This window comes from Cyprinodon variegatus, unplaced genomic scaffold (genome assembly GCF_000732505.1).
Source record: "Cyprinodon variegatus isolate N-32 unplaced genomic scaffold, C_variegatus-1.0 Scaffold961, whole genome shotgun sequence".
In the NCBI taxonomy this organism is placed as follows: domain Eukaryota; kingdom Metazoa; phylum Chordata; class Actinopteri; order Cyprinodontiformes; family Cyprinodontidae; genus Cyprinodon; species Cyprinodon variegatus.
The window spans coordinates 156,547-183,160 of NW_015151414.1; the positions used below are offsets into that span (position 1 = coordinate 156,547).

Genomic DNA, 26,614 nt, shown 5'->3' on the forward strand with positions numbered 1-26,614 from the left:
GGGTTGAGTCTGTACGTGACCCCCATCTAGTGGACACAATAATCAATTACATTTCTTTAATCCAGCGTTTTCTGCTTGAAGGTTGTTCACCTCGTCTCCTCTCTTACTGAATCACTAGCTAGAAGTTAAATGATGCAAAAACCGTAATATTTTGATACAAACTAATTGATCCAGCCTTTAAACTTAACAGACAAAAAATCTCTAAAAGACTAGCTCTTTTAAAAAAAAAAAAAAAAAGCATTTATTAACAGCAGTGGTGGGAAGTAACAAAGTACATTTACTTGATTACTGTACTTGAGTACTTTACTTGAGCATTTTTGAGGGGGTACTTATAACTTTCCGTCCACTATATTTCAAAGTCAAATATTGTACTTTGTACTCCACTACATTTATAGTAGTACTTTTACTCAAGTACTACTGTTGAGTACTTCGTCCATCACTTGTTAACGGTGCATCAATTGAAAGATCACTAATAATAGACGCACTTTTACATCTAACTGTCTAATACTTTGGTTAAAGATGCAAAATACAATATAATATAACAACTTATCTTCTTAGTTACGTAAAGCATTATACGTTTCACTATAGCCTTATATTCAATTGTTCTTCTTTTTTGCTTTATCCCACTATCCTATATCAACTTTTCTTTACACTATTTTTCTTGCATCAAAGTGGATCAATAACTACATTCATATATTGCATCTAAATTTGAACTAAGTCTTTTTATTCTTGAAAAAACATCAACATTGTAGAAAAAACAAATGTGATCAAGTTTCATTAATTGACGCTTTACTCCTGTTAAACTTATAAGCTATGATTTCTTTGTCTAAAGGAAATATTATTTGTTTGCCTTTCGCTGCTATCTGTTAAAAAAACACAAGGCAAGAATTTATTTATTAATTCTTTATCAATAATTTTTAGATGCAAAAACATGGTGAAGGCAAAAAAAATAGAAAGCGAATAACAATTAACATTTATAAAAGATATAAAACAGTGTAGAAATCTGGCATGTTTTGTTAATGATTTTATTTTTCTACGCATATCAATAAGCTATTATTTGAATATTTCGAAATATTTATCATTATTGCCTGAATGTAATTTCCATGTAATGTATTCAGTTGTCTCATAGAGGGCGCTACATTCCCTAAAGTGTATTTGGATTCGCTTCTGCACCTTGGCATAGAAGAAGAGGATCAAAATGGCGGAGCGTGGCTACAGTTTCTCTCTCACCACATTTAGGTAAACTTTATGAAAATAACTATAGAAACCTCTCAAGCGAGCTAAAGTTTGGTTGTAGAAATGTTTTCCAGAATGGCGGGTTGATTAAGAGTCTGGTCTGTGGACCGTTTAGATACTGAGATGCGGTTCAGCTGCGGCTGGATTTGATGCACTGTCATTGTCGTCCAATGAATCGCCTGTTAGCTTAGTGGCTAACTTTAACGTTTTTTCTTTTTAGTTATTTTATATTAATTATAATCGGGTAGAAAGTTAAGAATGGCAAAATAAGTAGTTAGTCCTTGTGAAGAGTCGAGTGCGGCTGTTTTGAAATCTAACTTTAACACAAGTTAGTCAGTTTCTTAGTTTACTTTCAGTTTCGTCTCTATCTTGTAGTTCATTATTTAGCTTATTGTTTTGTTTGCATGTAGAAGATATTAACTCCCCTCCAGCTCTAATGATGCCTAATCGTTGTGTTGTCACCCTGCAGCCCTTCAGGTAAACTGGTCCAGATTGAATATGCGCTGGCAGCTGTAGCAGCAGGAGCCCCTTCTGTTGGCATCAAAGGTAGGAGTTCATTAGATACCATCTCCTACTTAAAAATATTGGTGCAATTCAGTTAAGCTAGTAATTACGGTATTTGACTTGGAGTTAAAGCTTGTTGGGGTCACTATTGTGTTAATTTTTTTTGTTACACTGGATGTTTTGTTGCAGCTACAAATGGAGTTGTCCTGGCCACAGAGAAGAAGCAGAAGTCCATCCTGTACGATGAGCAGAGTGTCCACAAAGTGGAACCCATTACCAAACATATAGGAATGGTTTACAGTGGTATGGGACCTGATTACAGGTATGCCAACCTTCCACTGAGAAACATTTCCTAAGCCTTTCTAAATGAACTGCTGTGCTCTTTATAATATCTCATGTATAAACATTTTTATGTTATGTTTCTTTGCAGTTTTGCTGGTTAAAGCCCCTGTTACACATTGACTATTTAGCACCATTAACGTCCCAGAATCTTCTAAAATGCTGGCATATGTTGAACTTTCTATGTATTTTTTCAATTTTGGTTGAATACATTATGTATTCATAACAAATCTAGAGTGTAAGTCCATCGGAAATCTTACTTGTTCATAACGCACGGCATGAAATGATGCACAAAGGGAGAGCAATGCACCCGGAGGTACCCTGCATGCTTAAAGATTTCTTTAATCGGCGTATTGACCTAGCTGCTGTTTATCGCCCAGCAAAAAACTAATGAATAAATAAATGGAAAAAAAAAGAGAGAAGGTTTGCAGTCACAGCAGATTCAGCGTCATGTCTACTAGGAAGTTTGTTGGCAGTGGTCGTGAACGCAGGGAGGATCCATCACACTCACCTCCTCGCTCACCCTATGATGGCGAGGAAGTCTGGAGGAGAACTGACGTTTTCCTCCTATGAACCCCCTTTTATACCAAAATGCTGCCAATACGTCATTATACGGTAGCTGTATGTCAGAAACATGTTCAGTGGTCGTCTGGAACACGTCAAATACGTTGATATACGTTGGAGAAAAGTTTTTGATAAGTTATGCACAAGTTACTGCTAGTTTTTGGATAAGCTAGACGCCACAACTTATGAGTAACTTACACTTAACATATGTCAACGATCAAATAACTTACCTGTAATATATGCATGGCATATGTTGAGAAATTTTGAGCATTACACCATGCTCAAAATTTCTCAAAGTACTCGCCATATGTCGACGTGTGCCAGCGTGTTTCAGTGTGCTCATAACTTATACAACACATAACTCTAACTTATCCAACCTATGCGAGCATTTTTGACAGATTTTTTGTATGTCGGGCATACGCTGTCTGAATCGTCAAGGTGTGACAAGGGCTTTACCTATTTGTTATTGATCAGCTCAGTCGTCACCGGCAGAGAGTAACAGGTTTCTCATCATGACAGGGTGTTGGTGCGACGAGCCCGGAAGCTGGCACAGCAGTACTATCTGGTGTATCAGGAGCCAATTCCTACAGGCCAGCTTGTCCAGAGGGTGGCATCTGTAATGCAGGAGTACACACAGTCTGGGTACGTTACATTCAGTATCTTTACCATTTTGTTTTGCACTAGGAGGTGATGAATACCCCTTTCAGAATGTATTATCACTGTTAACAATCCCAACTTATTTAAAAATATGTAAGTAGACTGATACCTAATCAACATGGATGTTTAAAACCCCATTATTGTGCAATGCAATAACACTTCATTACGTTAGAATGAGATGGTTTTTCATTAGTTTTATCACTGTGACCAGAAGTTGATAGAATACCCAAACATTTAACTCAAGTGTAGCGGTGTCCCGATCCATTATTCATATTGTATATTGGTCTGATATTAGCCAAAATACTAATACCGGATTTTATCGACTAGCTTCTACTATCTAGGATATTTTGATACTAATAGAAACACTCTGCTTCCGTAAAAAGGTTTCTGTAACTCATTGGTTAATTTTACATGGGTCAGTTGTTTTCATACCTTATGTTAATGACTTATGATCCATGTTTTAGTGATATTACTTGTTCAAGCCTTTTCACAAATTCTCCAGTATAAAATAAGTAATAAAAGGTATCAGAATTCATATCATATCGGGTCGATATTGGCCAATTCTCAAAGCTTCAATATCAGCATCCTATCAGACAGAAAAAGTTGTATCAGGACGCCCCTACAAATAAGAGGTTCACCACTTCAACATATTTAACTTGAGTAAAAATTTTATGTAGCCATCCAAGGAATTACTCAAGTAAGGGTTAAAAGTATCATTTTTAAGTTAGTTAAGTATTAATAACTGAGTAAATGTAACTAGTTACTACCCACCTCTGACTGTTAGCTTATTTTTTTTACTCGCTCATCATGTTTAAGATGTTCCCTAAAGAGCTCGGCTAACGTTAGCATGTTTACTCTGTTTCTAATCAACTCATTCATAATTTGGCTCATGACACATTTCATTGTGGTTCTATCTGACTTTCAGGAAACTGTTGATATTCTGCATCTTAAAGTTCACATTTTGCTTTCATGGTTTGAAAGTTTAATGATTTGTGTTTTCAGTTTTTCTTTTAGCTCATTTTTTGTAGCTTTTCCATGGGACACCTTCCAGAGCATAGCATGCAGAGCAGATCATATTACAAAGGGAGGGGTGGTTTCTCTTTCTCTGTGAATATCATAAGGCTTGAAACAAAGACTGACTATGAATCTACATAATTTAACAGTTTGTTGGGATCCTCCTGAATGTTCACTTACTTCCATTGGGATCTGTTTTTAAAGGAGACAGAATGAAATCAGTCACAGATCTACATTTGTAGTTCATCCTGTTGAAAATCCTACTTTAAGTTGTTCGGTTGTGGTACTTTAGGGACTATCAAAAACGTATTCTTATATGATGTTTGTTTTCTCTCTCTTCTAGTGGCGTGCGTCCATTTGGTGTGTCATTGCTGATAGCTGGTTGGGACGAGGATCACCCCTACTTGTTCCAGTCGGATCCTTCTGTATGTTGATTTATTTCACATTGTCTGGGAAGTTGTTCTAAACTTCCATTAGCAATACGTTTAGAAAATTAAAGTTTGATAATAGATTATACTTTTTAAAGGTCGTATAAGTGTCATAAACATGGTGGGTCTATAACATTCATTGGTGTCTTACAGGGAGCATATTTTGCATGGAAAGCCACAGCCATGGGAAAGAACTACGTCAATGGAAAAACATTCCTTGAAAAAAGGTAGAAATTGAGAATAGGCATATTTTTTAGCAAGTTTTTTCAAAAGTCTTAATCTCAGATTATAGCTTAAATATTTCAATTATAATACATTGAGTTCATTTACCTTTCTTTCTTTACCTCTTCAGGTATAACAATGACCTGGAGTTAGAAGATGCCATTCACACAGCGATCCTAACACTGAAGGTGGAACAGTTTAAATGAACGATTTTTAAAATGCTATAATAATATGATACCCTTTACTGTCTTCAATCTATAATTGACCCCCGTCTATCTTTGTGTTTCAGGAGAGTTTTGAGGGTCAAATGACAGAGGAGAACATCGAGGTGGGAATCTGCAACGAGGCTGGGTTCAAAAGACTCACCCCAGCAGAGGTGAAGGATTACCTGGCGGCCATCGCGTGAACACATCCTCCCAGATGGGGCACCTGCCCCTATTTCAAAAAACAAATTTAGTAGCGCAGTAGCCACTAGTCACAAGAAACTTAAGGTTACAACCACAATTTCATCACCATAATCAAGATCCAGGCACTCTAATGACTACTTTTTCTCAGTGTCTACAGAAATGTATTTATACCTGAGATAAGCCAGAATAACCATCCTTACCTTAAGACATGCTATGTTATGTGACAATTGGCTGCTGTGCAAACTAAAAGCTTTTTTTACTCTGACAAAAATCTCAGGTGTTCCACTGAATCTTCATTTTCTTGTTGCCCTTAATTTTTTCAAAGGAGTTTGGAGACACTCCATTTGTGTAACAAATTTTGTTGAAAATATGTACAAACACACTTAGAAATCATTAAAGTCTAAGATTATATTTCTTGCCTTTTCTTTTTTCCATTAACATTTTTAATTGAAATAAAAAAATAAAAGCAGGTGTGAAAGATTCAATGGATAACCTTTGAGATTTTACTGTCAAGATCTGGTTGCTGTACAACAGTTTTACATTATGTACTTCTTTTTTCAGGCTTGATACAGCTGTTCAGTTTGTATTTTCTCCACTGTTATGTCACTTATTCAAATAAAGAATAGTGAACTGTCGTTGACTCCTTGTTTCTTATTTAGAAGCTCTTATTTTGAAAATATTTCAAAATGAGTTTTGGGATTCTGGAGATGAGCGGGCTCTAACGTTCACCGGATCACCTTGCCTGATCACTTATGTATCCCTCCGCTTCTTTAATTTCTATATTTTGAAGCGTACTTTCAATTGGATGGCGTCCACAGTAATGGCTAAATTATCCCAGCTTTCTGATATGTTTAAATGTAAATGTTTTATCTTTGTTTTTGTTAAATAAGTTAGCACTATTTATGTCAGCGGAGGGTTAAAACTCTTTTCCGCGTAACGCCCAGATGACGTTTATGGCGCCAGAAATCAAGGCTTACGGAGGAGCTAGTGTGTGTCAGCAGAGGAAGGCTGCGCGCTATTTCTGTTATGAAGACGTTAGCTTAAACTCGGCCATAACCGACTGAGGGATTCATCTTTTGAGGTGGTATTAAAGTCAAGATGGTGGTTCTACGCAGCAGCGGTGGCGTCGGAGCCGAACCGATGGCTACCGCTCCGAAGAGGAGGTCTATGGACCTGGAAACGAGCACCGACTTTCTGTCGCTGATTCCCGCGTCGCAGAGAAAGTCCGCCCGAATGACCCGATCCTCTCGGTCCCTGAATGACAGCTTCAGCAGCCCAGAAAACACCCCCATAAATGTAAGCACACCCTGGAACAGCGCTTAGTAATGGGATAAGTTGTCGTTAATTGTAGTTAATGTGAGCTAGTTTAGCTCCAAGCTAACTAGCTCATCAGATTCTTCCAGCCAGGATGCATCGCTGCTTCGCTTTGCTTCATGTTACAGAAACTCTCTATTTAACGATTATTTAACTATCATCATTTCACATCAAATGGTCATTTAGTATCATTGGTCTATTTATCTGTAGTAGATAAGCAACATCATCGTTTCCCTCCATTCACTCATGGATTCATAGGACATTGATTATATTAAAGACTTGTTGCACTTTCTGCCTTTTTAATTGTTCAGAATTACAGTATTTTCAATTTCTATATAAGTATAAATAGGAAAAGAATATTAAGACTATATGCTTTGTTCCATTGTCAAAATATTATGCTTATAGTTTGATTCAAAATCAATTCTTAACTTATTTTTATCTCTAAGCGCAGCTTGTGGAAACATTCAACCATGTTTGTCTGTTTTACTGTGTTTAGTTAAAGAACTATTTGCAAATTCACAGAAAACTATGTTGTTCCTCCAACAACTATTAAATGATAGAGATGAAACGGGCTGACTCCTGCTCATGCATGCCTCCAAAACAACATTTAATTTGCTGTCAGATCTATTCCACCAACATTAGGAGGTTGTTCACTTGGCCGGTCATAATGCAATGCCTTATTGACTCACTAAGAATTCAGCTCATTTCAATCTGGATTAGATTTGAACCCATTCAGGGTTAATATGTCTGAAACCTACTTAATCACACATTATCTATGAGATACTTTCAGAATAAGGGTCTGCTGTAGTGATGATGAGGCAGATCATGGCTGAGGGAGAGGTTTCCTTATCTGAGTATCTGCCAGTATCCTCTGCTGTTGTCTTAACAAAATAATTATATTATTTTGATCATTTTAAAATGTGTTAATACAGATATGAAACCACATGAAATCATGCTGAGGTCATTGCTCTGAAACAGTCAGTGGTTTTAGATGTGTGCCGACATAAAGTAGATTAAAGCAACCAGATTATTTCTTGCCTTTTGGTTCTTCTTTGTTTTATGTGTGTTTTTTTTCTCACATGTGATCTCTTTCCATTTTTCTTTCCTTTCTTTGCATCCTTTCTACTTTCCTTATTTCCTTGTGTGCATTGTTTTCTTCCTTCCTTTTCTTAAAGTCTCCATCTGCCATATATTACTAGTGAACTATTCATATTTTAGATTAGACTTTAAAATTAGAAGACGGAGAAACCTGAAAAGCAGTGACTAAAAAATTATTACAAAGACATTAAAAGATATGGAAAAGGAACTTTTCATTCAAATATATTCCAGGGTTGGATAACCAAAGACATTTATATTACTATTTCTATTCCTATTAGCTCACCCTGTGTGGATCAAGCCATTCATCCATCTTTGCACTCATTTGTCCACAACTGTTTTTTTTTATATCCATTTTCCTATTTGTTTGTGCATTTTGTATAAAAGAAATATTGTGTTTTATCTTGAGAAATATTTAAGGATCCAACTTATCTCAAATGTCTCTCATTAGACTAAACCATTTAAATTCCAAGCTCTAATAAAAACCTAAATTCTCTGTAATTATATCAGGGTCATGCGGGTCTGAAACAGGACGATGGAAGAAGTCTCAGTCACTCCCTACGGAGCAGAGGACGAGTTAAACTGGAAGTTTCCTTTTCTGACATGGAGCCCAAAACCAGCTCTCCTGTGGATGAGGACAAAGCTGAGGGCTACTGCACCAGGTAATGAAGGACCATTAGCTCCAGGTAGAGTGCAAATCTGTAATAAAAAACCAACATAATAATCTCACTTTTAATTTGGCTCTGCTGTCATCAGAAAGTCCTCTCGGCTGCAGAGAGAAGCAAAGTCCACATGCGAGAAGCAGCGAGAAGGTGAGAACCATGAAGCTGATTGATGTTTGGAAGCATTCTGGGTTCAGGATGGCTAATGAGGTTTGTTCTCCTTCCTCCCAGATGTTCCAGATGAAGTGGAGGCATCATCCACCCCCAAGAGGAGTCGCTTCAACCTGCAGAGTCGGGGGGTGGAGGAGGAGGAAGAGGAGGAGGAGGATCACTCGGTACGAAGAAGCTCCAGAATCACTAGATATAAACTGGACTCCCGTAAACAGTCTGCGCTCTATGATCGCCTCATCACCAAGTGAGTGAATCTGCATTTAACCGTTTCTCTCCAACTTTGTTTGTTGTTTTCAAAGCTAACGTTAGCCACAGAGCCGTGCAAAGCTATATATTCCTCCAGACCATGAGGCATTTGTTTGTTTTAGTAATTATGCAATGTTGAACATTTTCAAAATGGATGGTGAGGTTTAGATTTAAACAAAAGTGTTTTTATATGTTTTTGAAACCTTTTTGATAAAATAAAAAAAGGGGGGAGGGGGGCTACTGTCTGAAATGGAGGTTCACCTTCCAGCAGCCATGATTATAATACAATGGTTTAGATCAAAGCATCATCGTGTGTTTGGGTTTCAGTTTGTCGATATTCTAAGGCAAGACTCAGCTGTTGGTGTTCAGACTCCTTTCTTCCAGTCCCACTGGGCTGGACTTTCAGTTTCCAAAGCAGCTAGAAACTTTTTCCCACCAGAGAAAATGTTCTGCTCTGATCTCTCCTCAGCACCGCTGAAGCAGTCCTCCAAAAGATGGACGACATGCAGAAGATGAGACGCCGACTGAGAAGCAGAGACCGGGAAAATACAGAAGAGGTAGTAAATTTTTTTTTTTTTACTTCTTTAGCTGAGCTAAAACTGCTAAAACTGTCTGCTGCATTAGTTGTTTAAGATTTTATTTGGATCATGTGGTTTTTATGTTATTTCCACTTTGTTTTTAACTTTTTTTTTTGCTGTTTCGTCTTTGCAGCTTGGTGTCTACAGTTCAGATAGAATGAGAAGGTCTCTGAGGACCAGCACTAAGAATAATAAATCTGAAGAGAAGAACCAGGGTGAGATGGTTTGATTTTTGGAAACACTGTCGTTCATTTCTCCTCTGAACGCCATCCTTTCAACATCAGGAACGATGTCACATATTTTCCTTATTTATATGATCGGCTGGTGTTCTCATTTAAAACTCAGAGGCAGATGAGGATGACCATGGCGAAGATGGAGAAGATGAGGAAGACGAAGAGGACGATGAGGATGGCGAGGATGAGGAAGAGGAAAACCACCAACGATACGACTTCCGACAGAGAAAGACGGTTGTTCGCTACCAGGCCCCGTTAGACGGTAGGGAATCTGTTCAAAGAAATGGATTTACCTGAAATATGGATGAGATCCTGTAGGAAGATCAGATTTACAGAGATCCATCCAAACAAAGGAGAAAAACAGAACTTGCTGCCCAAAGCTGTTGTCTTGAATTCTGTTAAAAATCTTCATGTTTCTTGTTTAGAATCCGGTTTTTGGATTCTGATTTACTGTGACGTTTGAGTCGACCTAATAAACACATTTTATCTTCCAGAACCCCGGGAGCCCAGGAAACGCAGCATGTATTTTAAGGAGCACTCGTCTCCTACCAGACGCAGGTTCAGGTTCAGCTCCACGGCCCCCAGGAGCCCCTATAACCAAAGGAGAACCAGCAGGTTGGTTTTACTGCTGATTGGATAAAATCCACTGTGATTCAACTGTAAGCCTGCACAGGAGTCAATATTAGTTTATTCCTAAGTTACCAGAAACAGTCGTCTCCATCTAATGAAAACACCTTTCAGTTTATTAATTGATTATCATAATTACACCTTTTTGCTATTCTGTTATAAATTAATATCGTTTGATTTGACCTCCTTTTTATTGAGGGAAAACAGTCAGAGGCTTCCATCAGGCTGCAACAGGTGGAGGAGGGGCAGGGATGTTCTGCTATTTGCTTAATACAGCAGAGCTTCCTCCATATTCCCATTTAAAGGACTTTAAACAGATCTAAAGGAAAATTGTTTGATTTAAGCCTTCGATTGAACCTATTTATTTATTCATTAAGATGTATGACGTCCCCCATTTTTATCCCTGGGTGTTAGATCCATCCAACCATTCTTGTTTTTCTGTTTTTCTTCGCTTCCCTCCAAACCTCAGGAGTAGTTCTGAGAGGTAAGACTTTTGCTGTGTGTCTTTGTTGGGCTTTTAATTTGTCTGAGGGGGGTGACGGTCATTAACAGCATTGTGGGTGTTGGTGTCTGATCTTTTATTTTATTTTAAAACAATACTGTTAATTAGGGATGGAACGGTTTTTGAAAACCGTCCGAACCGTTTGGTTTGACTTTCTCGGTTCGATTCGTGTGTGTTGCATTCGGTTCAGGCGCTGCTCCTTTTTCTCATAGGCGAAGCGTGTACACTCCAGAGCAGAAGGTGGCGGTACTGCGACCAAAGCTAACCACCAGTAGTAAACAAGAAGAAGAAGCGAAGCAGAGTAGCCGGGTGTAGCAGAAAAAAATCAGTTGTTGTGGAGAACTGTGTGGGTATGGCGAGTGGGAAAGAACCGGCGTTGGAAGACGCGCCAGCAGCACTTTATAGGTCTGCTGTATGGGACCGCTTTGCATTTAGAGTGACCTACGATGACGACGGAAAAAAAGTTGTGGATAAAAGTGCAACAGTGTGCAAGCATTGTGCAACACGTTTTGTTTATGCTAACAGCAACATGACCAACATGTCATGCTAACAATCAACATGTACCGAACCGAAAACCGTGACCACGAAACCGTGAACCGAACCGAACCCTGGATTTTGTGAACCGTTCCACCTCTGCTGTTAATAATATATTGCACAATGATAATGCTGATGGAAGTAGTTACAATGATGTAACTCTGGCGTTGATGCTTTTTCTACCTTGGATTCATTTTAAAAATGGAGTCAGTGATGCAGCTACAAGAGAAGAAACAGATTCATTATTTCCATCAGAATACGTTACTTCGGATCAAACTGTTCCTGTATAATTGGCTCACATTTACTGCAGCCCAGGTGGTTCTGTAATCATAATGTGTTCGCCTTCACTGCAATAATCATAGATTTGATAAATATTTTGTCATCTTACTCCGACTTTGTTTTATGTTTAAATGCAAGGTTTGTTAAAGAAAAGGATGAGAGAAAAGTCGTCTGTTTTAATGCCTGTCATGAACAGTAATTACTATGAGGAAATGAACACAGCAGGAAATACAGAGGTTTTATATTTTTGTTCAGCACAGTAGGATAATATCGAACATTAGTGTAGAGTTGTACTACAGTGGGTTTTGTAGGGGGGGAAAATGCTATTTCATTTTAGTTGACAGCTTCCTTCTATTCTAATTGTGACTTAAATTTATAGCAATATGATTTATTAAAAAATTTAAACAGTGGCCAAATAATTTAGTAATGGGATTATTAACTTTAGTTAAAAACTTTAAAACTTGATATTCGCTGAAAGAAATACACACTTGGGTTACTAGTTAAGGCAAAACTCTTCAAAAGATATAAAATAAGTGTCTAAAAATGTGGTTTAAATTCTGTAAAGAAAATCTATTAAGCACATTTTATAACCAGATTATACATCTGTCAATAGAAGATATGTTTATATTTGTTTTTCCACCCCCCACATTTACACTTAATCTAAACTGTGCAAGTTCAATATGTTTCTTTGAAGAATGTATATCTACTAGGAGAAGATACTGTTAAGTATTTATTTTGGATTAATAAAATATAATTGATAAATAAATCAATTGCTGAAATAATTAAGTAACAACATAGAAACTGTATTTCTTTATTTATTTGAAAACATCCATCATGATAAAACTGAACTGATTCAGAGATAAATGTTATAAATGTTTTGTTAGTATGTTTAGGATACTATCATAGTCTAGCTCGTAGATATTGACGTGATTTAAAAATGTAATTCTAATCCTACAAATCCTTTGTTTTTAATTCAGGAAATAAACTTTGATAAGATGAACACATTGTAAAACCTGACACTCTTCATATAGTTGAGTCTTTTCTCCAAATCAAACCTTTTAACTGCTGATTCTTGTTTACATTTTTTTTTCCACTTGTGTGTCTGTTTATGAGTGGTGGTGATTTATTTATTTATTATTTATTTGTTTTTTAACCTGCTATACATGTTTAGGTGTAAATTTTACTGTAATTTATGTAATCATCTGTATTTGGCATCATTAAGTGTTGAGATAAGAGGAAAATCTTTCTACCTGACAGGAGAAGACACGCCATCCACAGCAGCGACTCCACATCATCGTCATCTGATGATGAGAAATTCCAGAGGCGACGCAGTAAAAACAGAAGCAGGCCGGTCAACAGGTGAGGACCCCAACACTGATATCTGACCAAGGAGCAGCAGGAGGGGAACTTCAATCAGAAGTTCCTGTCATGTCAACATTAGGCTGATACTAAGGAGCATTTTTGGTCTCTCTTCAGACCAAAAGTCCTTAGTTAGTAGAAGTTGTCGATGTGAGCACTGTGAAGCGTCTCCTTGTTTTGTGATGGTGACTCTGTTGGCAGATGGGGACACCAGGGAGTCGTTGCCTCTTTGTAAAGAGTGACTTTATATTTTCTGTTTTCTTCTTGGAGGTGTCTGCCGATGAACCTCGTTAAAGAAGACCTGCTGGGGATCCATAAAGACAGGATGAAGATCGGAGCCAGCCTCGCTGACGTAGACCCCATGCAGATAGACAAAACGGTAAAGGAATGCATGAAGAGGAACGATTTACTTTTTAAAAAGTTAAGAGATGGATGTCTCTGTCTATGCATTCCTACCTCGTTAACTTTATAGCATCACAGCAGCGAACCTTCAGATGATAGAACAACACGTAGTTTATTTGTGAATTTGAAGAGAAGCAGGGTTTCCGCGGGTCCTTAAAAAATCTTAAAAGGCATTAAATTCTTCAAAATAAAACTAAGGCCCTAATTGGTATTAAAATGTCTTAAATCAGTCTTTCGTAGGTCTTATTTTGTAAAACATCATAAATAGTATTATTTTTATTACGATTTATGTTTGTAATCTAAATATAACATTAAAATTGAAAAAAAAAATTGTATTTAAAAAAAAAAAAACAGCCCGCCATTATTGGTTCCGTGCCGATAGCGGAACCAATAAAAGCGTTGTTGCGGCAGGGACATTTGGGAGATGCACCATTAACTTTTTGTCTTAGCACTGGTAATGTTGTGGCTTTAAAACTGATTTGTTTTGTTCTCTGCTAAAACAAAGTTTACTAATTCAGTTAAATAATTGTTAAAATATATCTGTCATTCGTTTGTTTTTAGCTTTCTTCCTGTATGGGAACCTTTTCAAAATTTGAAACATTAGTGCAATGGTTTATGTTAAACTTTTGGGTAAAGTTGTCGCAAGCAGGTTTTTCTTGTGTTTCTTGTAAATTTGGTGTTACATTTTTATTTCAAGTGGCATTAAAAAGTCTTAAGTCTTGAATTTAACTCGCCTTATGCTGTAGGAACCCTGAGAAGGTTTTCTCCTTTTCTGTCCTCTCCTTCACTCTTATGCCTCTAATATAGAGCTCAGTGATTAAATGATTTGATCATTTAATTAAAAATATTTTTGAATGAAAATGAAATTTTTGGAAAATCAACATTTATTTTTTTTTTTATACTGTTGCTTCTTTCTACTAATCCACTCCTTGGGGGTCCTAAGCTCAGACTGACATCCGTTCATCACTTTACGTTCTTTGGCGTTTGCTCAAGGCTGATTAACAAGCTCAGTATGTGAAAACACCAGCTGCAAACCTTTAGTTTGTTATATTTTCAGTGTTTCTAGTGAAACACTGAAAATATTTCTTGTTTCCCAACTTTTGTTGCCTTTTAAATTAAGGTCACCTCTTAGAAAAATACAAAGTACTTTAAAAATAGACTTATTTAAATCATCTTATCTATTATGAAATTTAAGTGAGGTGGGGGCGAGTTGGATTTAGTAGGATAAAAAATTGGAACATAGATTTTAAAGCCATATTGCCCAACACTGCTGTAAATAAGATTAAAATGTTATAATCAATAAGATTAAATGTTTTAATTGCCATCAGCAGTCAGCTGAATAGAAAAAAAGAACAGCTGTTTTTCTAAAGACATTTGGGACACAGCAACATAGTTATAGAGGTTTTTTATCAAAAGGGACTAAACTGAAAAATTTGGCCTTAACGTGATGAAAAACCCCACAGTACCATGGTTAAACATAGTGAAGGCAGCATAATGCTGTGGTGGTGCTGTTAGTTAATACAGTATTAGAGAGTTCAGACTGCAATTTCTCCTTGTACAGCCGAGTCAAAGGCCGAATCCAAATCCAACTGAACACCAATCCCATTTAATCTCAATGAAATACTTGCAGTCTTTGGGCTTCTCACTACTTTCGCAAGAAGAATCGTAACAATTCTCTTCTCGGTCTGCTCCAGGTTCGCTTCGACAGCATTGGAGGTCTGAGCAGACACATTTCATCCCTGAAGGAGATGGTGGTGTTCCCCCTGCTCTACCCAGAGGTGTTTGAGAGGTTCAGAATTCAACCACCAAGGTAAACCATTACTGTCATTATGAGACCCTTAGGGAGTTCTTTCTTTGACTATGAACATAAGCAGAAACAAAACAAAAGAAAAATAAAAATCCTTTGGGACGCTGTTAAAAACAATGAAATGCATTTAGAAAAAAAAAAGAAAACTTAAAATATTTATTAAACACAATTTTATCTCCTAGTAGAAACATATGTACATGAAATTCTGCAGCACATGGAAGCTTTTTTCCTTGCAGATTTTCCTCTTTTGTTTTTTCTCTCTCTCTCTGTGTAATTGAGATTACATATCCCCCTCCTTTCTTCAGGGGCTGCCTTTTTTATGGCCCCCCAGGCACTGGGAAAACCCTGGTGGCCAGAGCGCTGGCCAACGAGTGCAGCCAGGGGGAAAGGAAGGTGGCCTTCTTCATGAGGAAAGGAGCCGACTGTCTGAGCAAGTGGGTGGGGGAGTCGGAGAGACAGCTACGGCTACTGTTTGATCAGGTAACACCCAGATCCTCTATTTACTGATGATCATTTAGGGGTTTCTATTCAGCCTGGAACTAACATCCAGTTTGGAATAAACATGTTCACCTTTAAGGTGATATTTATAGTATTTAAATCATGGTGTGCTGCTGTTTATCATTATTGTTGCTGAATCTCTTTTAGGCCTATCAAATGCGCCCGTCTATCATCTTCTTTGATGAGATTGATGGTTTGGCTCCAGTGCGATCCAGCCGTCAGGACCAAATCCACAGGTTGGAGTTCTTCTTTCTGTCAAGCTCCAGGTCTGAGCGGGTTAGCAGTACTGAGGTTTTATACCTCAAATAGGTCATGTTTTAAATTCTGTTCTACCTGCAGTTCTTAAACCTGTTATTGCTGTATATTTAGGAAACAAAATGAATACCTTTTTTTTTTTTTTTTTTTTTTTTTTAATTCAAGTTTTATAAACAGTAGAAATCTCAAAAAGTCCCATTCTTACTCAGCTATACCTAAAACAAAAAGGTGATCAGATTCTTTAGATCCAGAAGTTGATCCGGATTTCTTATTGTATCCTTTATTTTTGTCTCTCAATTTAGTTCCATTGTGTCGACCCTCCTGGCCCTTATGGACGGGTTGGACAGCAGAGGAGAGGTTGTCGTTATCGGAGCTACAAACAGGCTGGACTCCATCGACCCGGCTCTGAGGAGACCCGGTCGATTCGACAGAGAGTTCCTGTTCGGCCTGCCGGACAGAGAGGTGGGGACATTTCTACTGAAATATGTGCCTAAAGGCCATCAATCATCCTCTGCAGGAAAAAGCAATCAAATGATGTAGAAACAGTCATCCTGTGTCTACCTGACCTGAAGTGCAACGTTAAACCCTACATTTAGAAATATTTACTTAAAACATGTTTAAGTTTTTTTTTTTTTTTCTTTTAATTTAACAACAGTTTATCCTGTTTGATATTTAAATGAGTCTAGATAAAAAATGTTGCATTTTTAACTTTAAAAGTTGCATTCAAAATTTCACTTTCTGGTTTTAATGTTTATTTAAAATGTATTTAAAATTATTTAATTAATAAAAAGGTTTTCCTTCATTTTAACTGCAGGCAAGGAAAGACATCCTTAAGATCCACACCAGACAGTGGACTCCTCCACCTTCGGAGGCTTTTCTGGAGGAGCTTGCAGAAAAATGTGTTGGTATGTTTATGAATGGCAGCAAAAAACCTCTCTGCCTCCTTTTATCCTAGTCGTCTCTCCCTTCCAGCTCTCGATCAGATGAAGCAAGAACCTTGATGTGTTCAGTGTGTAGAATAAAAGCATGAAGGTCATAAAGGCTGTTCAGAAATGATCCTCTGCCCCCCATAGGCTACTGTGGAGCAGATATCAAGGCTGTTTGTTCAGAGGCAGCTCTATGTGCCCTCCGGCGCCGCTACCCACAGATCTACTCTTCATCTCAAAAACTGGTTCTGGACGTGAACTCCATCGTCATCACCAGCAGAGACTTTAAGTGCGCCATGTCCAAGATGGTACCAGCTGCCCAACGGTATAGATGAGCTGCTCCAATAAGACTTTTTCTCTTTTCTAATATAAAAGTCTTTAATCCCATATTTCTCTGTTTTTAGTGCGGTAGTGTCTCCAGCTAAAGCTTTGATACCTGCCATCCGTCCTCTGCTGAACGCCACCCTGCAGAAGGTTCTGGACACTGTGAGACGCGTCTTCCCACACGCCGAGCAGGGCTTGAAGAGGAAGAGAGGACAAGGTGCCTTTTCTTTATTTCCTGTGCCGATGTGTTCCCTTTGTAGAGACCAGCTGTATCATTCCTCCTTGGTTGTTTGCTTCTAGATGTGAGCTGTGGGATATCGGATGAGGATCTGATGTTCAGTGAGGAAGAAGACTGTGAGGTCTCCTCTCAAGCTCAGATACAAACCCCTGCTGCCAGCGGCCTCCTCAGTCTCAGCGGGTAATCTCTCATTCTCTCTCACTACACATCAAAGCACTGCATCATTAAAGTAACAGGGTTCCCGCAGCACCTTAAGTCTTAAATTTAAACATTAAAATGTATGAAATTTGATTATATAATATCAGCCATCATAACATAAGCCTAGCTAGCTGCTAGGCTAAGTGGCTAGGCCGAGAAGCTACCAGTTAGAGAGAGTTGGAAGTTCCTACGGCTGGCAGAAACTAGCTTCTGCAGGCAAACTGTAGGAGATGGAAGGAGGAGAGCTGAGGATCCGCGGAGAGCGGCTGAGTTGGAGAGAGGAGGCTCCAGCTGGTGGGTGTCTGTACCAGAGGTGGGGCGAAGAACTGGTTATTCTAGGGCTGCATTAAAATGGCCTTATATCCTTCCTTTTTTTATAAACGCCACCTAAAAACCTCTTAAGAGCATCCCCACTCCATCCTTTGTTAACATTGTTTTCTATCTTCAATTTTGATTTTAAAAAGCTCATCCTTGCTGCATCCCTCGGTATAGCTCACAGCAGCAAAAATGTAAATCAAAGTTCATATTTTTAACTCCTGTGTATGAAGCAAAGCAGAATTTTGCTGTACACCCCAGAATTGTTCCATTTGTCTGACATGGCTTTGCTCCTGCTGCGAAATTTGCTTTAATTCTTTTGCGTTTTATCAAACCTCGACACAGTTCTGTAGCTAGTAACTGAACTTCAATCTGATTTAAATAAACACATTTTCTTAAATTCCAGAAATACTTTTTTTTTTCGTATGTCCGTGAAATATGTATTGCATTTTATTATAAACGGTGTTAAAATGTCTTCTATTTAAATTGTGGAAACATTTTCTGAAAACACTCCCTCTCACCTCTTCTCCCCTCATAGGAGTGTGTTGAGTCAGCCCACATCCTACCGACCACGGCTCCTGCTGGAGGGCCGACCGGGCTCGGGTCAGAGCTCCCATTTGGGCCCCGCCGTTCTCCACGCTCTGGAGAAGTTCACAGTATACACCCTGGACATGGCCGTCCTGTTTGGAGCCAGCGCTACAGCCCCTGAAGAAACGTGTGCAAAGGTGAGGATAGAGAGGAGCTTTAGAACAGCTTTTCTGAATGTGAATATCGGTACTCTAAACAAAGGTTGGGAAGTCTTAATTGGATCCTCTGCAGGTTTTCTTTAGCAGCCTTGTCAAATTCAGTGGGATCTTTTTGGTAGACCTCACTGGCCAAAATGGCTGCCACATAAACTGTAGTTCATGGGCCCTGTTCCTTACATTATAAAGAACAGGGATAAATCTGTACTACAGACAAACTCATGGTACATAAAACGTCAAACTGTGGAGCTCATGTTAAAGCCTCCATCCTGGATTGTTGGTTTAGACGACAGAATGATGGGCTTATATTTGCACAGCTCAGTTAGCTGTGGAAAAAATGGCTTGTTTCTTTTTATTTGTTTATTCTTTTAACCAACCAGACAGTAAAGAGGTCTGTGCGGCTCACTGCAGCCTCAGGTGTCTAATCACCTTTTATCTGTCATAATTTTACAGAACTCATCATTTCAGCAGGGCAGAGGAAGGGGTGTAATAAAGTCCTTAAAAAGGTTTATTCCTGGTTGCTGGGAAAAAATAAACATCTTAGGTTTAGTGAAGAATCCACTGCTAATCATCTAAATAGATCATAAATTTGTGTCTGATTACTGCCTTTTTTTTTGTTAATAAAATTGAGCTGGAGTAATTTTTGTCCGTTTCCAACTTTCCTTGAGGGAAAGATGGTCAGAAGAACAGCATTCAGAATATTTTATCTGGGTGACCTAAATAATTAGTAATGCTGTGACTGTGTCGTAGCAAGCAACACTTCAAACAAAGACAAATACTGCTGTTCAAAAGGAAACCCCTTTCTTTTTGGGGGCATTACAGCACTGAGACACTGTTAACATAAAATCCTTTTATTACAAAGCTACACAGGATCTGCATTCAATCATATTTTATTCCATCACCATTTGTTGGAATTCATTGTTTTTATAAAAATGATAGCTCATTTTGTTCTCTACATGTCCAGCATGTTTAATGATGGGTGGATGTTAAGCTGACTGTCCCCGTCCAGCTTTGCTGCTGTTGTTTTCTTCCTCTCACAGCCTGATTGAACCTCTGTTATGTTTTGGTTGTTAAAGGGAAAAACGTCTTTAAAATATAGTTTCTCTGCTTCATTTTAAACACAATTAAAGTAGCTTTGAGTCCTTCAGTCCACCCTGGCAATCAGCCTGATCTACTGCGCTGTGACTGGGAAAAATATCATCTGATCAGGGGCTGAGCTTTCAGTTGTTAGACTTTTATTTTATTTTACTTCCCTCAGTTCATGCCAATTCAACATTGATCTTGATACACTTAAAGAAAAAAATATATACTGATTTTTTTTTCCATTCATACAGATGACTTCTCCCGTTTTATGTTCCACAGATTTTTGTAGAAGCCAAGCGAACGTCTCCCAGTATCCTGTACATCCCTCATATCGGACAGTGGTGGGAAACTGTAGGTTCTGCTTTAAGAGCCACTTTCCTCAGCCTCCTCAGCTCCATCCCTGCCTTCTCTCCTATTCTGCTGCTGGCCACCTGCAGCCTCCGCTATGAGCAGCTCAGCATGGAGGTAGGGGGTTTCTGCAGCAGGACACAGACTTTGCTTTCATAAAATGAATTCTTTACACATCACAGCAGATAATTCAGAGTAGCCTGGATTTTTTTTTTTTTTTTTTTTACATCTGTCGTGCTCCTTGTTTTAGGTGCAAGAGTTGTTTCGTGTCGAGTATGGAGAAGTTTTCAATGTACCAGCCCCCAGCAGCCAAGAGAGGAGGGACTTCTTTGAGGATCTGATTCTCAACCAGGCTGCAAAGGCCCCCGCCTCAAAGAGAAAAGCTGGTAAACGGTTGATCTGATATAAATAGAACTTTGAAAGCAGTTTTAGGTTCAGTTGGAGGCCCTATGTACTATACTAATGACACATTTAGATTTAGCCTCAGAGGCTTTCTTCTGATTGCATCACCTTTTCCTGTCCTCTGAATCCTCCACTCAGTGCTCCGAGCGTTAGAGGTGCTACCAGTCGCCCCCCCGGCTCCGCCTCGTCAGCTGACGGAGGAGGAAAGCAGACGCCTGGATGAGCAGGAAGAAGACACCCTCAGGGAGCTGCGTCTGTTTCTGCGCGACGTCACAAACCGCCTCTCTCAAGATAAACGCTTCAAGGCTTTTACCAAACCTGTGGATCTAGAGGAGGTAGCTGCTCCAACGTTTCCTCTGGTCTTTCTGACTCAAAGCCAAGGTTTCCCCTCTTTAATATGCTCATCTACAGGGTTTCCACAGGTCATTAAAAATCATTAAATTATTATTTTTTAATTAAGGCATTAATTGGCATTAAAATTAATTAAATGTGATTATCGTGGAATTAAGATGCAAAGGATTTATATGAGAGTCATAGATACTTGTTGATAGCATTAAAATTATTTCCAAGAGCATTAAATTACAGTTACTCATTCCTGTATAAACCTTTATCTATAAAGCTGGTCATGTCTATCACCAGGTTCCAGATTATGCTGAAGTCATCAAGACGCCCATGGACCTGTCTACAGTCCTCTCCAGGATAGACCTCCATCACTACAGCACGGTGAAAGAGTTTCTCCAGGACGTAGACCTCATCTGGCAGAATGCCCTCGAATACAACCCAGACAGGGACCCCTCAGGTAGCACTGCAAGTTAACAACTGAGTTCATTCAAAGGTCATTTTGATCAACAAGTGAAAAATTGAGAAGAGGCAGAAAATTTAGACACAAAAAAACACAGATCCACAACAGAGATTTAGATTATAATACATTAGTGTCCCAGAAGAGTCTGTTCAACACACAAACCTAAAACCAGCTGAGAATGTTTGGAAAGACTCCAAAATTGATGTTTTCCATCCTGAACTCTGGGTTTGTAGGAAAGAAGAATGAGTAAAAACTGTCTAGAATACTGGATACTTGGAGGTGTAATGAAAAAAAAAAACATGATTCAACAAACTATTACTTTGGGATCTGAAGTTAAATACTAAAAATCATATTTTTATTTCTTGAAAAGAACAAATTCAAGCCTGTATTACATCTCCTCCTCTGAGTGATGCCCTACTGTATGTTGCTCTAGGAAATAGATGCTAATAAAAAAATCATGTTTATGGTTAAAAGTAAAAAGCTTGATTCGTCTTTTTATTCTTTTGTTCCTATTTGATCAAACTTATTCTGGTGTGTTCCCTGCAGACCGTCAGATCCGTCACAGAGCGTGTGCTCTGAAGGACACCGTCCACGCCATCATCCGAGAAGAACTGGATGAGGATTTTGAGAAGATTTGTGAAGAGATCAAAGAGTCACGCAAAACAAGAGGTTAGGAATTACTTCCTAATCTCCGCGGTTAGTTTATTTAAAAGCAATAGGTTGTTTTTCTTCTCCGTTTTTAAATATGTTTATTCGTCCTACTATTATTTCAATTTTTTTAGATAAAGGATTTTTATTGAGTTTAATTAGTTCCAGATTAAATGATTAAAACAAGCAATTACTATGTTTATGTTGACTAAACTACACCAGTATAGATTTACCTTTTAATTTCAGACTAGTTCATATTATGAAAAAGCAGTACATGTAAACATCATATTAAATGTTATTTTTTCTGATGTTTTTTTTTTCATTTCCTCACCTATAATCAGGTTGCTTTACAACGCGATACGCTCCCTCCTTCTATCACGTCCTTCCCAAACAGCCCAGGGCTGCTGCAGAAACCAGCGTTCATGATGTCATCCCACAAAACCAGGCGGTTGAATCCTCTCCTGCAGCAGCAGTGAATACATCTCTTTCTGCCATTACAACTCCTAAAAACACAGGTAATGAGTACTTTTGACTAAAGTCCGTTTGGCTCAAAGTTTATTCATGTTTACATTGATCTTTTCTGCTCCCTCAGCACATAAGAAGAAGCGTCGGAGAAGTCGCTGGTCTATTGGGTACATTGCTAAGAGGAAGCCTTCCTCCTCTCCTCATGTGTCAAAAGATGAGGCTCAGTATGCCTCTGAGGAGGAGGAGGAGTATGGAGATGATGAAGATGCGGAGAATCAAGATGGTGTCGCAGCAAAAGAGGATCTAATAGACGCCGGGACAGAACCAGTGAGAGCAGCAGATCAGGAGGCAGGTGGTGAAGAGGAGTCCATCCGGCGCGATGAAGAGACACTAGAAAAGGACGAAGCTGTCCAACATAAATCGGAGACGTTTCAAAACGCCATGGGAGGAGATGAGAACAACAAAGGCATCGCTAGCTGCAGTGAGGAAGAGGAGGAAACGCAGCAGCCCACTGCCACAGAAAACATGATTACTGGAAACCAGTCAGAGATGGAAAACAGTCTTTCTGCTGAGGATCAAAACTGTAAACCAGTGGGTGAAGCAGAGCTGAGCAAACCTGCTGAGCCAATGGTGGTGGATGGGGCAGAGACATCAATCACAGAAGCAGCAGCAGCTGGCAGGAGTGACATGGACACCAGTTCAGGTTGGTCAGATACCAGCAGATGAAGTGAGCTCCTTATTTCCTCAGTAAATCTTTTCCTGAGGGGATTATCAATGTTTTAAAATGTTTTATCAGATTATAAACTACTGGGATTTTATCTGATTAAACGCCCTAAATGTGAGCTGGAGAAAAAAATAGGGTTCAGTGTTTTAGATTTTAAACAGGGTTCAGTGTTTTTGTTCATTTGAGTTATAAGAACTATCTTCATCCAACTGTTCTAGCTGCACAGCTTTTAGAGTCGGGTTCTGCCAGCTTCTGTTCTTCCACAGATTCCTGATTAGATTTGGTTCTGAACTTTGACTAGGCCATTGTCTCACATATCACTATGCTTTAATCCAAACCATTCAGCTGTAGCTCTGAATCCCTTTTCTTCTGTGCTTCCATCAGTCTGTGACCTTTACTATTTCATCATGTGTGTCGATGTTGAACATCTCCTGCCGTTAGACTCTGTCCATCTAGTGGAATGTGTCAAGATGTAAACAAGTTAAAGTGTTGTCAATATATTTGCCATGCTTGGTGGAAACATAACTCATGATCCTTCTACCATTCAAAGCACTCATATCTTTGTCTTTAGGACTACAGCCCCAGCTGGCATCAATGCTGTGGAAAATAATCATTCAGATTAAATTAGCCAGTGTTGGTTCTTCTTTTTAATGAACTCCGATGGTTCCTGACCGTATTTCCCTATAACTAAGTAAATTCTTAACAGTGTTCTGTTTTCTAGATATTATTAGGAAATGGATGAGATCAAACATGGATCAGTCAGTTGGTATCTTTCATCTCAGTGTGTTTTTTTGTGTTCCGCCTCAGAGCGAAACGTGAGACGAATGACCCGAGCCCTAAAGAACACCGTACTGCAGCAGCACATGGTCCCTGTGGACAAAGCTCTACAGATACTCAACGAGGAAAGTCCTCCTCTGGTTGTGGACAGAGACAAGTTACAGGTTTGTCATTTTGCGTTAAACTTTTTTTTTTTTTTTTTCTGTCAGATCTGAGGAAAAGATTGACAGCATTGTTTTTTATTTTAATCAGGAGCTGCTGGATAAGGTGGTGGCAAAGACCGAAGGCTATGAGGTTTACAAGCTGGAAAAACTCTACGCTGTTCTCTGTCAGAGCATCTACAGACACAGACATGACTACAATAAAACCGCATTGATACAGGTTGGTTCTGTCTCTTTAACTATCAATTAGAACTGGGGGTTCAAATGTCCTGTTAGGTGAGGATCCATTTGCAGAGATTTTAACAAATGATTCTTCTGTTTTTTAATGCAAACAGTTCATACATGTTTCATGCATCTGTTTTGTTTTTTTCCCTGTTTTTTTAGGAGTTGGAGATAGAAATCAAAGACTTCTGATCATTCAGACTGATTTTGGAGAAAATATTGACTTAATCCTCGTCATCCATGTGAATATTAAGGCATTGATCCTACTTTTATTGTAGAAAACAATAGTTATCTATATTTGTTATTTGGATGAAGCTTTATATTACAGCTTGTTTATATGTAATTAAAGGCTTTTTCACCTGTTATTATTATTGTTTATCATTTGTGCTTTCAGATCTTCTGCACTTGTGAAACTGCAAACTGTAAAAGGAATAAACTGATGATTTTATTTCTCCATTTTCCTATGAACCCATGTTTGACATTTCACTGAGAGTGGGACTAAATTAAATACAATCTGTAAACCGTCAGTGATCATTGTGTGACATTTATTTCTGTAACCACTATTGGCATCACTGTTTAAAAATGTTTAGAGCTCCGCAACAATAGTTTTTGAATCCAGCAGCATTAACTCTAACAGACCCATTAAAAAAACAGACTTTATCAATGTGGTGATGTTTTTATACAAACTATGAAATAAATAGATATTTGAAAAGTATGGAGGAAGTTTATTGTTTGTCTGTTGCCGTTATCTACCATATCCTGCATCAATTAAGGAGAAAAACCCAACAGCACAATTCATTATTTTTTATTAATTATTAGTTAAAATCCAACTAATTTAAAATCCGATTACAAGGAATTGCTGATGCATTGTGATTGAACAAAATGTCCCACGTTTCTCTTCCCGAAGAAATGGGCCTCAGATTTTCCATGCTTTGATTAAAAAGAATGATTTAAGTAACAGTGGAGGCAAAATCCATCTGTTTACGATAGGTATGCTAAAAAAAAAAAAAACTTTCAAACTGGTCTGTAGATGTAATAATTTAGTAGAAAAATTGTAACTAATGCCACACTTCAAGCTTGTAAATTATCTTACATTTGTCTAGACTGGTATTACTGCTGTAGCACAGAATATTTAAGCTCAGCGTGAAAAATATGTATCTGAATACATGTCATGTGATCAGGGATATTTTTATAAATTTTCTGTGTTGGATTTGAGAATGGGGCAATGTGATGGTTATATGCAAGTAGGTCAGTAGACTGGTGACCTACCTCTGCATAAGCTAAATGAAGATCATTTTGAATAAACCATACGTCCTTTTTCATGTTTGGTCACATTACACCATTAAATGTTAAGTGTATTAATTGGGTTTTGTTAATAGGATTAACGCAAAGCAGGGCTTTATAGTGAAATGGAGGAAATGTTAAAAAAAACGTTTTTTTTAAAGGTTTTTTTCAATGTCAAACATCTTGGGACATCCATACGTTTCTGTTATGCAACACACCGTTGCAGGTGTGAGTATTTTAAAGACAAATGTAGACCTTAAATCTGGATGGAGGAGCATCTGCACATCAGTCTTAGTATTGCCATTTATTCTCTATGTTTTGTGTCATTCTGAAACATGAATACGCTTTGAGTAAAACCTGAGACCCATTCAACGGTTTGATTTCATGTTTTACGATGTCCTGCTTAAACCTCTCAGGCCCTTGCAGCCTCCAACTGTTATATCAATGTTTATGTATTTCATACAGCTATTTAGCAAGGCCAAGGACTCCAAAGCACTTTACATTCCGTCATTCACACACTGATGGTGGTAAGCTACATAGTGACCACAGCTCCCATTGGGCAGTCTTCCATTAAACAGCTGTAACCTAAATCAAAATCATAAATTTAGTGGTATTTATTTCTCACTCTTACATGTCTGAGTAATCCTGACGAATTAAGCTATCTCAGCAGCAGCTCCTCCCAGTCCAGAAAAAAACAAGTGATCTTGGTAGGTCTACTTAGAGCAGTCATTGGCCGCCCTCTCCAGGAAGAATGTAGCACACCTTCACAGTAAAAATAAAAAAGGTAATTTTCTCTGATCAGTGAGCTTTGATGTGAGGGAGAAACCTTATAGACGGTCCAGCAGAAGCGAGTTCCTCTGTAGAATTGGTGCTGGCCGCTGTCATGGCCACTCTGCTAAGACACGACACAATCAATTTCATATAAACCAATGACTGACTGGTTGATTGGACCAGTCTGTTTTACAGCTTTATTTTAAAAAGCACTTCTAACTTTAACCACACAGAGATATAATCTCATTTT

At 38.4% G+C, this 26,614-nt stretch overlaps 2 protein-coding genes across 3 annotated transcripts; both read left to right on the forward strand.

The window, feature by feature from the left end:
• Nucleotides 1-1,152: 1,152 nt before the first annotated feature.
• Nucleotides 1,153-5,832, forward strand: psma2 (proteasome subunit alpha 2). The gene is made up of 8 exons (XM_015398781.1): nt 1,153-1,239; nt 1,706-1,782; nt 1,930-2,062; nt 3,163-3,285; nt 4,658-4,739; nt 4,896-4,969; nt 5,095-5,152; nt 5,254-5,832. The coding sequence occupies exons 1-8, from the start codon at nt 1,199-1,201 to the stop codon at nt 5,368-5,370; spliced, it is 705 nt and encodes a 234-aa protein (XP_015254267.1). The 5' UTR covers nt 1,153-1,198; the 3' UTR covers nt 5,371-5,832.
• A 404-nt stretch (nt 5,833-6,236) lies between these two features.
• atad2 (ATPase family, AAA domain containing 2) lies at nt 6,237-24,989 on the forward strand. Of its 2 annotated transcripts, XM_015398789.1 has the most exons (30): nt 6,237-6,667; nt 8,291-8,442; nt 8,537-8,592; nt 8,674-8,857; nt 9,329-9,416; nt 9,571-9,652; nt 9,783-9,932; nt 10,165-10,285; nt 10,767-10,781; nt 12,870-12,971; nt 13,242-13,350; nt 15,068-15,183; nt 15,486-15,660; nt 15,826-15,914; nt 16,236-16,395; nt 16,748-16,838; nt 17,007-17,184; nt 17,264-17,400; nt 17,484-17,601; nt 18,473-18,659; nt 20,040-20,225; nt 20,359-20,494; nt 20,649-20,845; nt 21,150-21,309; nt 21,859-21,981; nt 22,302-22,475; nt 22,553-23,128; nt 23,957-24,090; nt 24,179-24,307; nt 24,472-24,989. In XM_015398789.1, exons 1-30 carry the CDS (start codon nt 6,470-6,472, stop codon nt 24,499-24,501), a joined length of 4,353 nt encoding a protein of 1,450 aa, XP_015254275.1. In that variant the 5' UTR covers nt 6,237-6,469; the 3' UTR covers nt 24,502-24,989. The 2 variants fall into 2 exon arrangements, with proteins under 2 accessions (XP_015254275.1, XP_015254276.1); XM_015398790.1 differs by lacking the exon at nt 10,767-10,781 and having other exon boundaries at nt 6,239-6,667.
• Nucleotides 24,990-26,614: the final 1,625 nt, after the last annotated feature.